The sequence below is a fragment of the Pimephales promelas genome, chromosome 16, assembly GCF_988280905.1.
Source record: "Pimephales promelas chromosome 16, fPimPro1.hap1.1, whole genome shotgun sequence".
In the NCBI taxonomy this organism is placed as follows: domain Eukaryota; kingdom Metazoa; phylum Chordata; class Actinopteri; order Cypriniformes; family Leuciscidae; genus Pimephales; species Pimephales promelas.
This window is the reverse complement of record NC_142784.1, coordinates 17,296,442-17,309,652: the sequence shown is the minus strand read 5'-3', so window position 1 is coordinate 17,309,652 and position 13,211 is coordinate 17,296,442. Positions and strand designations below refer to the sequence as shown.

Here is a 13,211-nt window from a genome sequence, read left to right as displayed (position 1 = left end):
AATATAAACACAAATATTTGAATGCTAAAGCACATTATACTTTTTTTTTTTTAATAAGTGACTGCTCTTAATTAGATGGGGTGGGAAACATTGAAAACAAACACAAAGAAAACCTGCCTTTATTTAGGCTATTAATCAAGTTAAAAGGAGAAAAAAACATGCTCTGAACATTTATAGGCATTTCAAAGACTGCAGGAAATTCCTGTCAGTTGACAAATTAAAACCTCCTAACACTAACTTCATGTGCCAACAATATGAGAATTAAAACGTCAAATATAATCTGATTTAAAGGCATATAGGAATAAGCTTCAAAGTGTCAATTACAGAAAGATGTCAGTCTTAAATAAAGATTCGTCTAAATATCGGTTGGCTTATCTGTTAACGTATACTAAGCATATTCGTTACTTTAGTACCAAATACACTTTTTTGCTGTTGTTGTTAATGTTGGTGGAAAAAACGCTTGACTAAAATACGTGAACTAGGCGAGCAAACTCCTCTGACCAATCAGGAACCTCAAAACGCAGCAGGTGACTGAACGCGGAAGTGCATGTGTAGTGGACGGGCTGCAATCTATGCTAGATAAACTTCTTTATTTGATCACGCTACAGACACGCACAAGTCTAGCAGCAGCTCAGCTGTCAGAGAGCTGAAGCTGTTCAATCAACAAACCCGGAATAACGCGAAACACACATTAAACTCCATATTTCACGTCATTTATCTCATCTCCTGGTGAGTTACCAAATGGAAATGCTTGGTTAAATGCCTTGAATGTTACCAGTGAGAGGCAGGGGTTTGTGGGCTTTATGAAAGCTTGTTAGCCAGTTACACTCTTATTATGTTGGATTTTGTGGCTTTAATACTTAATAAGTTACTCGTGTTTCAAGATTCACTCGATAAACTACCAGCTCTTCTTTTATTTTGAATGTCACGTCGCAATGTTAAGTAGGTGTTTTGTTTGTAAATTCTCATATGACACGGTCATGTTCTGTGTAAGCTGGTTCAGTGCTTATAAGCCAGGAAAGATGTGGCAGAAAAGGTTGTTTGACTTAATTTCTATGAATACGCATAATAATTGAATTGAACTTAAGTTGATAAGTTCTTTCTTTAGAAAAGTACTATAGTGGGAACATGATAGCCTACACAATTATAACATATTAAAGTACTTGGAGTTGACTCTGACCTTTACTTTCAGTTATGGAGCAAGCAAAGCAAGAGGCATTTGACCAAGCCAGGCTGCAAGTGATCAAAGATGGGTATGAGAAGGCATTTGAGTGCATCAATAAAGGCCTGACTGAGGATGAGGCGGGCCACAACGCAGAGGCACTAAAACTGTACCAGCAGGGACGGCAGCACCTCCTCAGGGCTCTTAGTGTGCCTTCGCAGGGTGTAGAGTGTGTGGGTTCCTCCTGGGAAGCGGCTAGGCAGATGCAGCGCAAGATGCAGGAGACCCTCAACAACATCACCACCCGTCTAGCCATGCTGGGGACCTCGGATAGCAGCGCAGCCCCTCAGAAACTCTACCCTGAAGTCAAACCGGAGAGGCCAACTCCACCGCAGATGCTCCCTTCCAACGTTGCAGGGGCTTCAGGTGGGCCTGTTCCGGTCTCAACAACTATGCAACCCAATATGTTAAGCGACCAGCCCCCTGAGTACAGCCCTCAGGCCGCTGACGGACACCTGACCATTTCCTACGGCACCGACTCTGGCGAGCTCTCCTTGGTTGGTGATGAGTTCTACAGCCAAACGTCTAATTCCACACCCTCTCTTCAGAGTCTGGGGGAGGATGGGGAGGAACTCTTTTTCCTTCCTCAAGGAGTGCAGATCTTCTTTGTTACCCCTGAGGGGCAAGTGAGCGCTCCCTCTTACCCAGGGTACCTACGCATCGTAAAGTTCACCAATGAGTGTTCAGAGAGGATTCCAAACAGACCACCTGCCTTCCTACAGGTAAGAAATCACAATAGGGAATACTTGCGTGTGAAAATTTAAGCCTGTTTTAGGAACATTAAGTTTTTTTTTTTATTATTATTATTATTTTAATGACAATTACAATGTCCTCCCCAAATTTTCATTGTTTTAATATGCAAAAATGTTATATGAATCTAATCTATATATAATCCCCCAAATAAAAACACATGACTGCCTCATGGATGACTGCCACATCAAGTGTAATGAAATGAAACACAAATTCAGGGCCTGGTCCTCTGTCATCACTCCTCTTTTTGTCCTTCTGGAGCTCCTCCGTGGGCATTGAGACCGATCTTTGGGTGCAAGTGGCGCTTAATACTTGCGCCACCGGCCTTATTCCATTCCCACGGCGTACAATTTCTTATTTTTATCTTTACGTTTTGTGGGTTAAAGGAGTAGTTCACTTTAAAAAAAATCTTTTGCTGATAATTTACTCCCATGTCTTTCTTTCTTTCTAAGGTTTTTGATGAAAACATTCCAGCATTTTTTCCATATAATGGACTTCAATGGGAACCAAACGGTTCAAGGTCCAAATGAGAGTTTTAGTGCAGCTTCAAAGGGTTTTAAACAACAACAGACAATGAATAAGGGTCTTATCAAGCAAAACGATCGGCCATTCAAAAAATAAATAAAAAAGTTTAAGTTGGTCCCACTTTATATTAAGTGGCCCTAATACCTGTGAACTTACATGGTTACTAGATATGTACTTAGTATTTAAGTACAGTGTAAATACACATTTGTACATAGTATTTACAGCTGTAATATGTGTGTAACTACACATATGTAATAACACACTGAAAGGTATGGGTAAGTACAAATGTGTAACAGGACATTAGTAACAACACTTTTTTCACTATAGTAAGTACACATGTGTAACAGGCATTATGTAAGTACATTTTGTAACAACAATGTATTTACGCACGTTCTTCCACTTCCACACAGTCTTCAATAGGCACTGAAACTCCATTGAAATCATGATGAATCCGTAAGTTGTGGCCGTTTCACACATTGTATCAAGTGCAGAGTTACTGAGGAGTTACCATGTAACACTGTTAATACAGTGTTGCATAGAGGTTTGGGTCTTTTTTTATATTACTCGTTAAGTTGAAGCCGTTTTACACTGCATCAAGTGGACCATTCCTGAGGAGTTACAACGTGAGTAGACTGTTAATACAGTGTTGTACAGAGGTTTGGGTTTTGTATAATACACAGTAAGTTATGGCTGTTTTACACTTTGTATCAAGTGCAGAGTTACTGAGGAGTTACCATGTAACACTGTTAATAGAGTGTTGCCACAGCTTTGGGTTTTGTGTATTACACTATAAGTTATGGCCGTTTTACACTTTATATTAAGTAGACACTTCCTGAGGAGTTACCGTGTAAGTACACTGTTAATACAGAGTTGTACAAAGGTTTGGTTGTTTTTATTATACACAGTAAGTTATGGCCCTTTTACACTTTATATTAAGTAGACACTTCCTGAGGAGTTACCGTGTAAGTTAACTTAATACAATGTACAGAGTTTTGGTGTTTTTACTATACACAGTAAGTTATGGCCCTTTTACACTTTATGTTAAGTAGACATTTCCTGAGGAGTTACCATGTAAGTACACTGTTAACACAGAGTTGTACAGAGGTCTAGTTGTTTTTATTATACACAGTAAGTTATGATTGTTTAACACATTCAATCAATTGCAGAGTTACTGAGGAGTTACCGTGTAAGTACAGTACACTAATACCACAAGGGGAAACTTTAGCTGTAATTCAGCACGAGTCCTGCCAGTCATACAATAAATACATGGTATACACTAACACAGTCTCATCCTAAAAAGTCATATAACTGACGTTTTGGGACGTATTTTGACCATACGTCAATATCCGCCTTTTTAGGGCCCCCTTAAACGTCGGTAGATGGCAATCCCGGGCCGTCATACAACTGACGCTTTACCTTTAACGTCAGGTAGGTGACGGGTTAGGTTTAGGGTTAGGTTTAGGTATGGGGTAGAGTTAGGATCCCATAACCTCATCTACCGACGTTTAAGGGGGCCCTAAAAAGGCGAATATTGACGTATGGTCAAAAGACGTCCCAAAACGTCAGTTATATGACGTCTTGGGATGATAGGAATTATCATGATTTCAGTGGAGTTTCAGTGCCTTCCAAACTAGTAACTACAGTATTGAAGACTGTGTGGAAGTGGAAGAACGTGTGTAAATACATTATTGTTACAAAATGTAGTTACATAGTGCCTGTTACACATGTGTACTTACTATAGTGAAAAAAGTGTTGTTACTAATGTCCTGTTACACATTTGTACTTACCCATACCTTTCAGTGTGTTATTACATTTGTGTAGTCACACAAATATTACAGCTGTAAATACTATGTACCAATGTGTACTTACACTGTACTTACATACTTGGTACATATATAGTAACCATGTAAGTTCACAGGTATTAGGGCCACTTAATATAAAGTGGGACCAAAAAGTTTAAGTTTTATAAGTACAAATGCTCGCCTTGCTCAGTTCTGTGATGAGCGTTCGTGACTCTCCTGTTCGAACTCGCTCATCAAAATGAAAAAATCTTTTCGAGTCATGACTCGAAGGGTCCTAGATAAGACCCTTATTCATCGTCTGGTGTCGTTTAAAACCCTTTGAAGCCGCACTGAAACTCTCATTTGGACCTTGAACCGTTTGGTTCCCAATGAAGTCCATTATAGAGAAAGTCCTGGAATGTTTTTATCTAACACCTTAATTTCTTTTCGACTGAAGAAAGAAAGGCATGGACATCTTGGATGACATGGGGGTGAGTAAATTATCAGCAAAAGGTTTTTTGTGACCCAGACACAGTTTAGGCAAGTTTTGTGATATTCTACCAAAAACTGTTGCTTTCTGCATGCTCTTTTCACCCATAGAGACTAGAAGATTTATTAAATTCCAGGAATTTGGACATAATGGTCCAAGGAGGCTTGTTTCAAGTCATGGTGCCTGTAACCTACTTTCACAACAATTTGTCTGGCTCTAAAACTCCCTTCACTTTTGAGATGGTGTTGTTTTAAATAAAGGCTGACCTCATCTGTTGTTTTTTAATGGTGTCATGTGAGTGTATGCTCACTGCTAATATCCAATAAGCTTTCACCGAGTGACATCATCCTGGGACAGCCCCAGTTATCTGGTGGAGTGGTGTTACAGAATGAGCTTAATGACTTGGTAGTATTTATTTTATTTTTTTAAAGAGAGACAATATAAACAACACAATATGAGACGAGTTTACACTTGAACCATGCTGTTGTTTGTGATAACCTTTGATAATATGCCTAATGTAAATTCACAATTCACAACATTAGGTGATTGTATGGAAATCAGAAAATTGAGTATTAATATGTAAGCCTTGCATGACTTCTGGACCCTTGGCCCAAAGACTCTAACGTCCTAAAGTAAACTGTATCATCTCTCCACATGGACGTTGAGGTCATATATTAGCTGTGTCATGAAGCTGAATAAAGAGCCTCCAGTTGCTGCGCTTTAGGCTTTGACGGTAATCCAATTTAATGCTAGCAGTCATGAGGACACGATGAATGAATCAACTGCAGAGCTGTCCACCATTTCAACTTGAAGGAAATCCAGACCTGAACTTTAGATTGTGATCCTCCCTAGAAATACAAGGGCCAATTTCCATTTATAACTTTGCACTAGATAAATAGCAACCCTTCTAGATAGATAAGCCTTTACATATCTAACTAAAGAAAAGATATTGTCAGTCAGCAGCTGGATGAGAAACAGCAATGTTTTTTTCTTTTTTTTCTTTTTTCTTGTAGCTCAATAGTCTGCAATATCAGGTCACTACAGGTCTCACAAGCAAAGACAGTACTTTAAAAGCGCTACTTTAAAAGAATATTTATTTAAATGAATTTTAGTACTTAGATTTTAGTAGAATTTTGGTCTGTAAAGTAAGGCTTTTAAAATCACTATTTTTAAGGCGATATTAATATTAGTTTAAGGTATTTTTTTAAAAATAAGACACGTGATTTGTATATTTTTGATAAATCATTTATATGATCATTTATATCAACTTTTTATTGCCCACATTTGGGTGGATTTTGGGTAAGGCCCAACATTACGACACATTCATATCAGCCAGTAGGTGCCCTTTGATTGTATAGGTACTTTAAAAGTTAAAACTGTTCTAATTTCAGGTTTGTGACTGGCTTTACCCATTGATGGCCTCTGACTCCCCAGTCCTGCTGTGCAACACTGGGGTCTACATGTTCCCTGACATGATGGCTCCCAACCCGGGCTCGTATGTTGGGGTGGTCCTTTCTTCCGAGCTTCCCCAGAAGGAACTTGAACTATTCCAGAATGTACTTTCTCAATTGACTGACCTGCGTGTCCAGGTGAGCTGTCCCTGTGTCCCCTCAGGTCCCACCTCAGAAACACGGGGGTCAGCTGTGGCTTCAGAGCAGGTGTGGTTGCTCAACATCGTCTCAAACTTTGTGTTTGTCTCTGACTCAATCTCTGCTGCTTTTAATATTAATTCCAGTATCTCACTTGTTGCTGCCCCTATTTGGTATTTTTTTGAGTTTTTCTTTTTTTCTTCAGAACAGACTAGAATCAAGAATTTTACACTGTGGTAACATTTTTATGTATTTTAGATGCATAATGTTCACACACTTTAAGTGCATGTGTTTGGAATGGCCTTTAAATCGGATTTTTGCATGTTACTTGCATTGGGCACATTTCATTGCACCTGCCTGCCTCATTAACCCTTTACTATCTTCACAGATTTCAGGTGTATTTGAGAGTTTAAAAGATATATATAAGGTACTAAAGCATTGCAGGACCACTGAATGACAAGTGCATTTGGGTTGTGTATATGTATGCTACAAATAACAACACAGCAGATTGATCTTCAAGTATCACATTGGAGTGCTAGACTTAAAAGTGGACTAACTAAAAGGTTTTACAACAAATATGTTTACCCCTTACATAAGACAAAGACTCCAGGCACATTAATGGCCAGTACTAATATGGATAGATAGATTTTCTAGAATTACATTATTACTTGATTTAAAAAAATACTTTCAAGTTGTTTGATGTGCTGTATCTTTTATCACTTAATGCACTTGACAGTTCATGTGGTCCTTACAGTGCTTTTATGCTTAATGCTGCTTGCTTTGCCTGTAACACAGATATTCAAGACCATTCTTACAACTTTGGCTTTGGGTATTATGTTCATTAATCATGAAATAGTGAGCGGGCTTGGCTTGCGCGTTTTATCTGGCACACTCCCCTGCGGTTCCATGGATTGAGAGCATACATGAGAAGGAGAATTAATTAGCTGTAATGCTCTTAGCAAACCAAGAACACCTTTGTTTCCCTTCAAACCACAGGATAGTTGTCGACGAGAGCGCAGCCAAGTGTAACAGTAGCTCACCCACATCATTCTTCTTTGTCTTTTAAATTCAGTTGCTTTATATTGAGTCATAATCATATTATTGTGGTTATGAGAGTCAGAAAGAAAAAAACAACAACATTATAATGTTTTTAGAAGTCATTTCACAGAGCAGCTGCTGCTGAGTTTGGAACCAAGTGCCGCTGTTCCCTGTAAAGGACAAACACCCCCATTGTTGTGGAAATAACAGGTTGTTGTAGCAGACCATGCTGACTCACTGGCTCAAGTGTTTAGAGACAACAAAGGGTTTTTTTGGCAAACAGGGAAAAATCTGGAAGCATTTCCTCCTTGTGTCATTCACAATACCAGCTTATGTGCATATAGTCATCCTACAAGTCACCATTTGCTTTTAGTGGTTGCTTGAGCCTGCTTTTGCACTCTTTAGTATGCTCTGTTTTAACTGTTGCCCGCTATCCTGTGTCTCCAAGGCATCAGATGGCGCAGCCGATACCATTAACCTGGGTCAGAAGGTGCCGATGGGCCCTTCTGCAGCTGAAGCAGCACCCTCTGCTGCTGAGGAGGACAAGGTTCTTCCTGAATGGAGCGAGAAGGTGGCTCAGGGGATCCTGACTGGTAAGCCGGGGGGTCTGATCTCCCTAAATAAGGCTTGAATAAAAATAATGAATGAGACCTATTTAACATGTTTGGGGTTGTTAAAGAAATATCTCATGCTCACCAAAGCTTTGTTTATTTTGATCTAAAATATAGTAAAAACAGGAATTTTGTGAAATATTATTAAGATTTCAAATAATAAAAAGTCATATTTCTATTCTATTATATATTAGTTAATTACAAGTATTTTATTAGGAACAAGTAATTTATTCCTGTGATGAAAAGCTGTATTTTCAGCATCATTACACCAGTCTTTAGTGTCACAAGCCTTCAGAAATCATTCTAATATAATGATTTGATGCTCATGAACATGATTAATGTTAAAAATAGTTTCACTATATTCGTTTGTGTGTGTATTCTATATTCATTTATATATTCGTTATATGTGTGTGTGTGTGTGTGTGTGTGTGTGTATACTATATATATATATATATATATATACACACAATATAAATATAATGAATAACTTTGAATGAATTTAACATTAAAAAGAACAGCATTTATTTAAAAATAGAAATCTTTAATAAGTAATATTATAAATATATTTGTCACTTTGGATCATTAATTGTATCCTTATGGGATTAAAGTGTGTTGAACAGTAGAGTATCTTCAGATCAGTTGTATTCTAATTCAACAGCTTTTTCAAATGTCTTAAGTAAAAACTTATATTTACATAATGCTTAAGTAACTTATATTTTCACCAGATGCCAAATAGACATATAAACAGTTATGCCTATGATTTTTTTTTATTTTTAGGATCATTAATAAAAAATACATTGACAACACATAAAAACTGAAAACTGTCATTGTTTATCACTTTGTGGATTTAGAAATCATAAACCCCCCGGTTTCACAGATAAAGCTTAAGCCTAGTCCCAGGCTAAAATGTATGTTTGAGCTGTTTTTACTGAAAGCAACTTGTACTTGCATATCATAAAATATGTCTCTGCCATTGTTTTCTCTCAAGATGCACACCAGTTTTTTTTTTTTGTTTGTTTTTTTTCTAAGGCAAGTTTATAAAAGCACTTAAATGTCCTACTGTAATTGAGCTTAGGCCTTATCCTGGTTTAGTCTAAGCCCTTTTTGTGAAACCGGGCCCTAGTGTTTTAAGCATTTAGGACAGTTGGTTAATTGTCCAACTATTTGTGTTGTGCTACAAAAACCTAAACAATTGTTACTTGCCACCAAAAATACCCCTAGAAAGTCCTACAAAGAATTAGAAACAAAGAATTGTATAATAAAAGAGACAGGAAACACTTTATAATGTACAGTATTTAAAGCAGCGTAGTCTGTTTACTTCTTGAAATATATCGACAGGGGCTTCTTGGCTGAGCTGGGGGTTGGTGAAGGGGGCGGAGTACACGGGGAAAGCCATACATAAAGGGGCATCCAAACTACGAGACCACATCACTCCAGAGGACAAACCTGCCCAAGTCAGCCCAACGGTAACCAGAAGCCTCCATGTGGCCAAACAGGCCACAGGAGGAGCAGTTAAAGTCAGCCAGTTCCTTGGTAAGGAAGGTCAAATCATGTTACTATCTTTGGGAATTCCTCATTTTGTTGATAAAACCAGTAGTCAATAAATATGAGATGCACTTAATTTACCGTGGATGATTTGGGCAAAAAAACACGTTCTTTACTGTTCTAGTGGATGGACTGTGCACTGTTGCTGGATATGCTGGCCGAGAGCTGGCACCCCATGTGAAGAAACACGGAGGGAAGCTAATCCCAGAGTCTCTGAAGAAAGACAGGGATGGACGCTCCAATATTGACGGTGCCATGGTGGTTGCAGCAAGTGGAGTTCAAGGTGAAGTGAATCATTTAACCCAGAAATTATGCTATTGTTTGCTGTTGTTGGTCACATACACTTACTTTACTCACTGTTTATTTATGTTCTGTCAGACTCTTTCCTTCCAAAGCAACTAGAATTATTGTTTCATTGACGTTATTGATCAGACAGTTCAGACCCTAGAAAAAAAAAGCAAGCCAAGTGATTTATTCGGAAAAAAAAATTGAATACCGAGAGTAAATGACAATCATTGAAATGATAAATACCAAGACTAAGGTTGCAAACATACATTTATTACAAAAGTTAAATGCTGCCAGTGCTCCAGTAAATGTGCTTATCACATTACACTACTAACGAAGCCTCTATACTTTTGTCAGGTTTTGCAACGATGTGGACGGGGTTGGAGGTTGCAGCAAAGAACATTGCAAAGAGTGTTGCTGCAGAGACGGTTACCACGGTAAAACATAAGTAAGTACAGTAACTCCACAAGGTTCTCAGATCATTTCACCTGCATTTAAGTTGTTCGTACCAATGTTTTAACTTTCTGCATTTGCAGTTGCTCACCAGTAACTTTGATCAGAAAAATAAACTGCTCTCACACTAGTTTCTTCCATGTATTTGTTTACAGATTTAGGGGTCTGGGGAACATTTCAGACACCCCAATTGAAAACAAGTAGATTTTTTTTCCCCTGCACCCTGTAAAATGGCCTTAATTAATGGTCAGGAGCATGGCTGAAGCTTATGGATGTGTCTGAATCAGTCAGCTCTTGCACGCAATGCTAATGATCTATTGGACATGATAAAATCACGTCCATTGGCATCCTGTGTTGCTTTGCACACTGATCCATAGCTCAGTGATGGAATGAATATCTGTTTCTAACAGCAAAAGTAATTCATCTCATTTTTCTTAACTTTTGAACCTTTGAATTATGACTTTCATTATGCTGTTGGATCAGCAGAACGTTTTACCGGGTTGGATCGGATGGCAAACATAATCACAATTTGACCAAGATATACAGTACAGTATACAGTATAAACACTACTGTTCATAAGTTTATGGTCAGTGAGTTTTTTTTTAAATAAATTAATACTTAAATTTATCAAAAGGGACAGTAAAGACATAATTTATATTTCAAATAAATGCTCTTTTTGATCAAAGAATCCTGGAAAAAAGTATCACTGTTTTCACCAAAATATGAACTGTTTTCAACATTGATAATAATAAGAAGTCTTTAACCACCACCTTTCTGAAGGATCATGTGACACTGAAGACTAAATTTTTAGTATCATTACTCCAAAGGAATACATTGCATTTTAAAAGAATTTTAAATAATATTTTAATAATATTTCACAATATTAATGCATGTCATTTTGTTCAAATAAACACTGCTTTGGTGAATATAAAATCTTACTGACCTCAAACTTTTGAACAATGTGTAAATCCTCTTATACTGTACTAATAAGTTTAAATACCATTCTATGTTTTAATATTTTCAATAATTATCCAATATTTAAAAATGGGAAATAATTGGTGATATAGCTCATATAAGATCATATTCAGTTTGTTCGTTTTATATCTTTTTTTGTTAACAACCATCTTTCCCTTTTCTAACTGTGCTTAAAAGTAATGGCCATTTTAATTTAGACCTTTGCACTTACAACATAAACATTTGTATGCCATCTGTAGGATTAATTTGACATTTTTTAAATCAGATAATTTTTCTCTAGAGAAATGACTGAATCCCTGCATGTATGTTTAACCGCTTTGCTCTGCATTGGGTACTCTTCATCTCCTAAAGCTTATTTTTCAATCACCTCTTTCATCACCCCATCCTCTCTTTTACTTAATCTGGGTTGTCTATAATCAAGGTATGGGGCGGAAGCGGGCCAGGCCACAGACCATGCTGTCAACTCAGCCATCAATGTGGGCGTCACCGCTTTCAATATCGACAACCTGGGGATCAAGGCAATGGTCAAGAAGACCGGCAAAGAGACTGCCCATGCCATTCTGGCTGACTATAAAGTCAAAGAGCCAGACAGTCAAGTTGAGAAACATAAAGACCAAAAGTAGAGTTTTAGATTCAAACCTCTTGTTTCGGGTGTCCATTTTTAAGAGCAAACCAAAAGGCTTTGCTTTCAAAAAAAGATTGAAGAAGTGAATGGATCGTTGTCCATGTTATTTGTATGTGACTGACACTGAATTCCAAAGGCCTCACTGCAGTAAATACAGTTAATTGTGCTGTCATGTTTACTATTTTCACTGGTTAAACTGGTAAATTCAAGTCAAAAATTCCCTTTACAAGTTGACTGACTGATTGCCATGCCAATATTCCTGACCCTGCCTTACACTTCACCAGCATTGTAAACTCTAAATATCACATATCCATTGTTTAGATGGATCATATTTGCGTAAACGTCAGTAGTTTTGTGTGGTTTGTGTCTTATAAATGGACCCTTAAAACAAAGTGCGAGCCAAAGGTGGAATTGATGATTTTCCCATAGAGCCTTAACAAATATAATATTCTTATATTTAAGAAGAAATCTATATCTAAGCTTTAATATATATATTCTAAGAATGCTTTATGGTAGTTGTTTTTTTATCTTCAGACCTGTTTGCTCTTGGTACTTTCAGGGTTTTTCATGTTTTAAAATATTAAAACGCACTTTAACCCTTACTGGAACAGACACTGATATTTCGAAAATAAGTGCAATAAAAATATAACTGCATATGGAGTTGGATTAGGTCCGATATTAGAAATCTGATTAATTAAAAGCCAGAGAAATCAGACTTTTTGGAAAATGTGTAAAATCTAGTAGTTTAAAGTATATATTTTAATAACATTTTAAGTTAAAGAGGCTTATATTTAATATAAACAGCAACATGACTGTATGTGGTGTTCTCCCACTGTAGATACTGACCACTCATCAAACATCTCTATGCAGTTGTCGTTTTTTTTTTTCTCATTAAAAAATGGCTGCACTTTTTCCTTTTAATCTTTTAACTTGACTATAGAAAAATATATAAATGTTACCTTGAACTGTAATGACATCTCACTATAAGCATCAACACTATGTGTATGTCTTCTCAAAATAGTTGTCTCATTTCAATGTACTGACAGCATAAATAATGTCTAAGCATTATTTACGTTTAACCACAAGTCTAGATTTGCTCAATGACTGAATCTGACATAATAAATTAAACATTTAAAACCTATTTTTTTTTGTATGTACTCTAATTTAAACACAATGTGATGTTAAATTTCTTTTTATTGGAATAATCGCTTTGAATTGATTCATGGACCTGCTGTATAGGCAAGACTCTTGATGAGGTCAACCTATAGCTTGATCAAAGTGCCCCGAAACAGCTTTTATTACATACAAAACATTGTTTTCTC

General features: G+C 37.1%; 1 protein-coding gene across 4 annotated transcripts; it reads left to right on the top strand.

The window, feature by feature from the left end:
* The first annotated feature begins 557 nt into the window (after nucleotides 1-557).
* On the top strand, nucleotides 558-13,030 carry spartb (spartin b). 4 transcript variants are annotated; one of them, XM_039671031.2, is made up of 8 exons: nucleotides 558-729; nucleotides 1,193-1,944; nucleotides 6,160-6,426; nucleotides 7,844-7,988; nucleotides 9,345-9,539; nucleotides 9,676-9,834; nucleotides 10,194-10,284; nucleotides 10,445-11,679. In XM_039671031.2, exons 2-8 carry the CDS (start codon nucleotides 1,195-1,197, stop codon nucleotides 10,491-10,493), a joined length of 1,656 nt encoding a protein of 551 aa, XP_039526965.2. In that variant the 5' UTR covers nucleotides 558-729; nucleotides 1,193-1,194; the 3' UTR covers nucleotides 10,494-11,679. The 4 variants fall into 4 exon arrangements, with proteins under 4 accessions (XP_039526965.2, XP_039526966.2, XP_039526963.2 ...); XM_039671032.2 differs by having other exon boundaries at nucleotides 559-729; nucleotides 6,160-6,357; XM_039671029.2 differs by lacking the exon at nucleotides 10,445-11,679 and adding an exon at nucleotides 11,686-13,030 and having other exon boundaries at nucleotides 561-729.
* The last annotated feature ends 181 nt before the right edge of the window (nucleotides 13,031-13,211 follow it).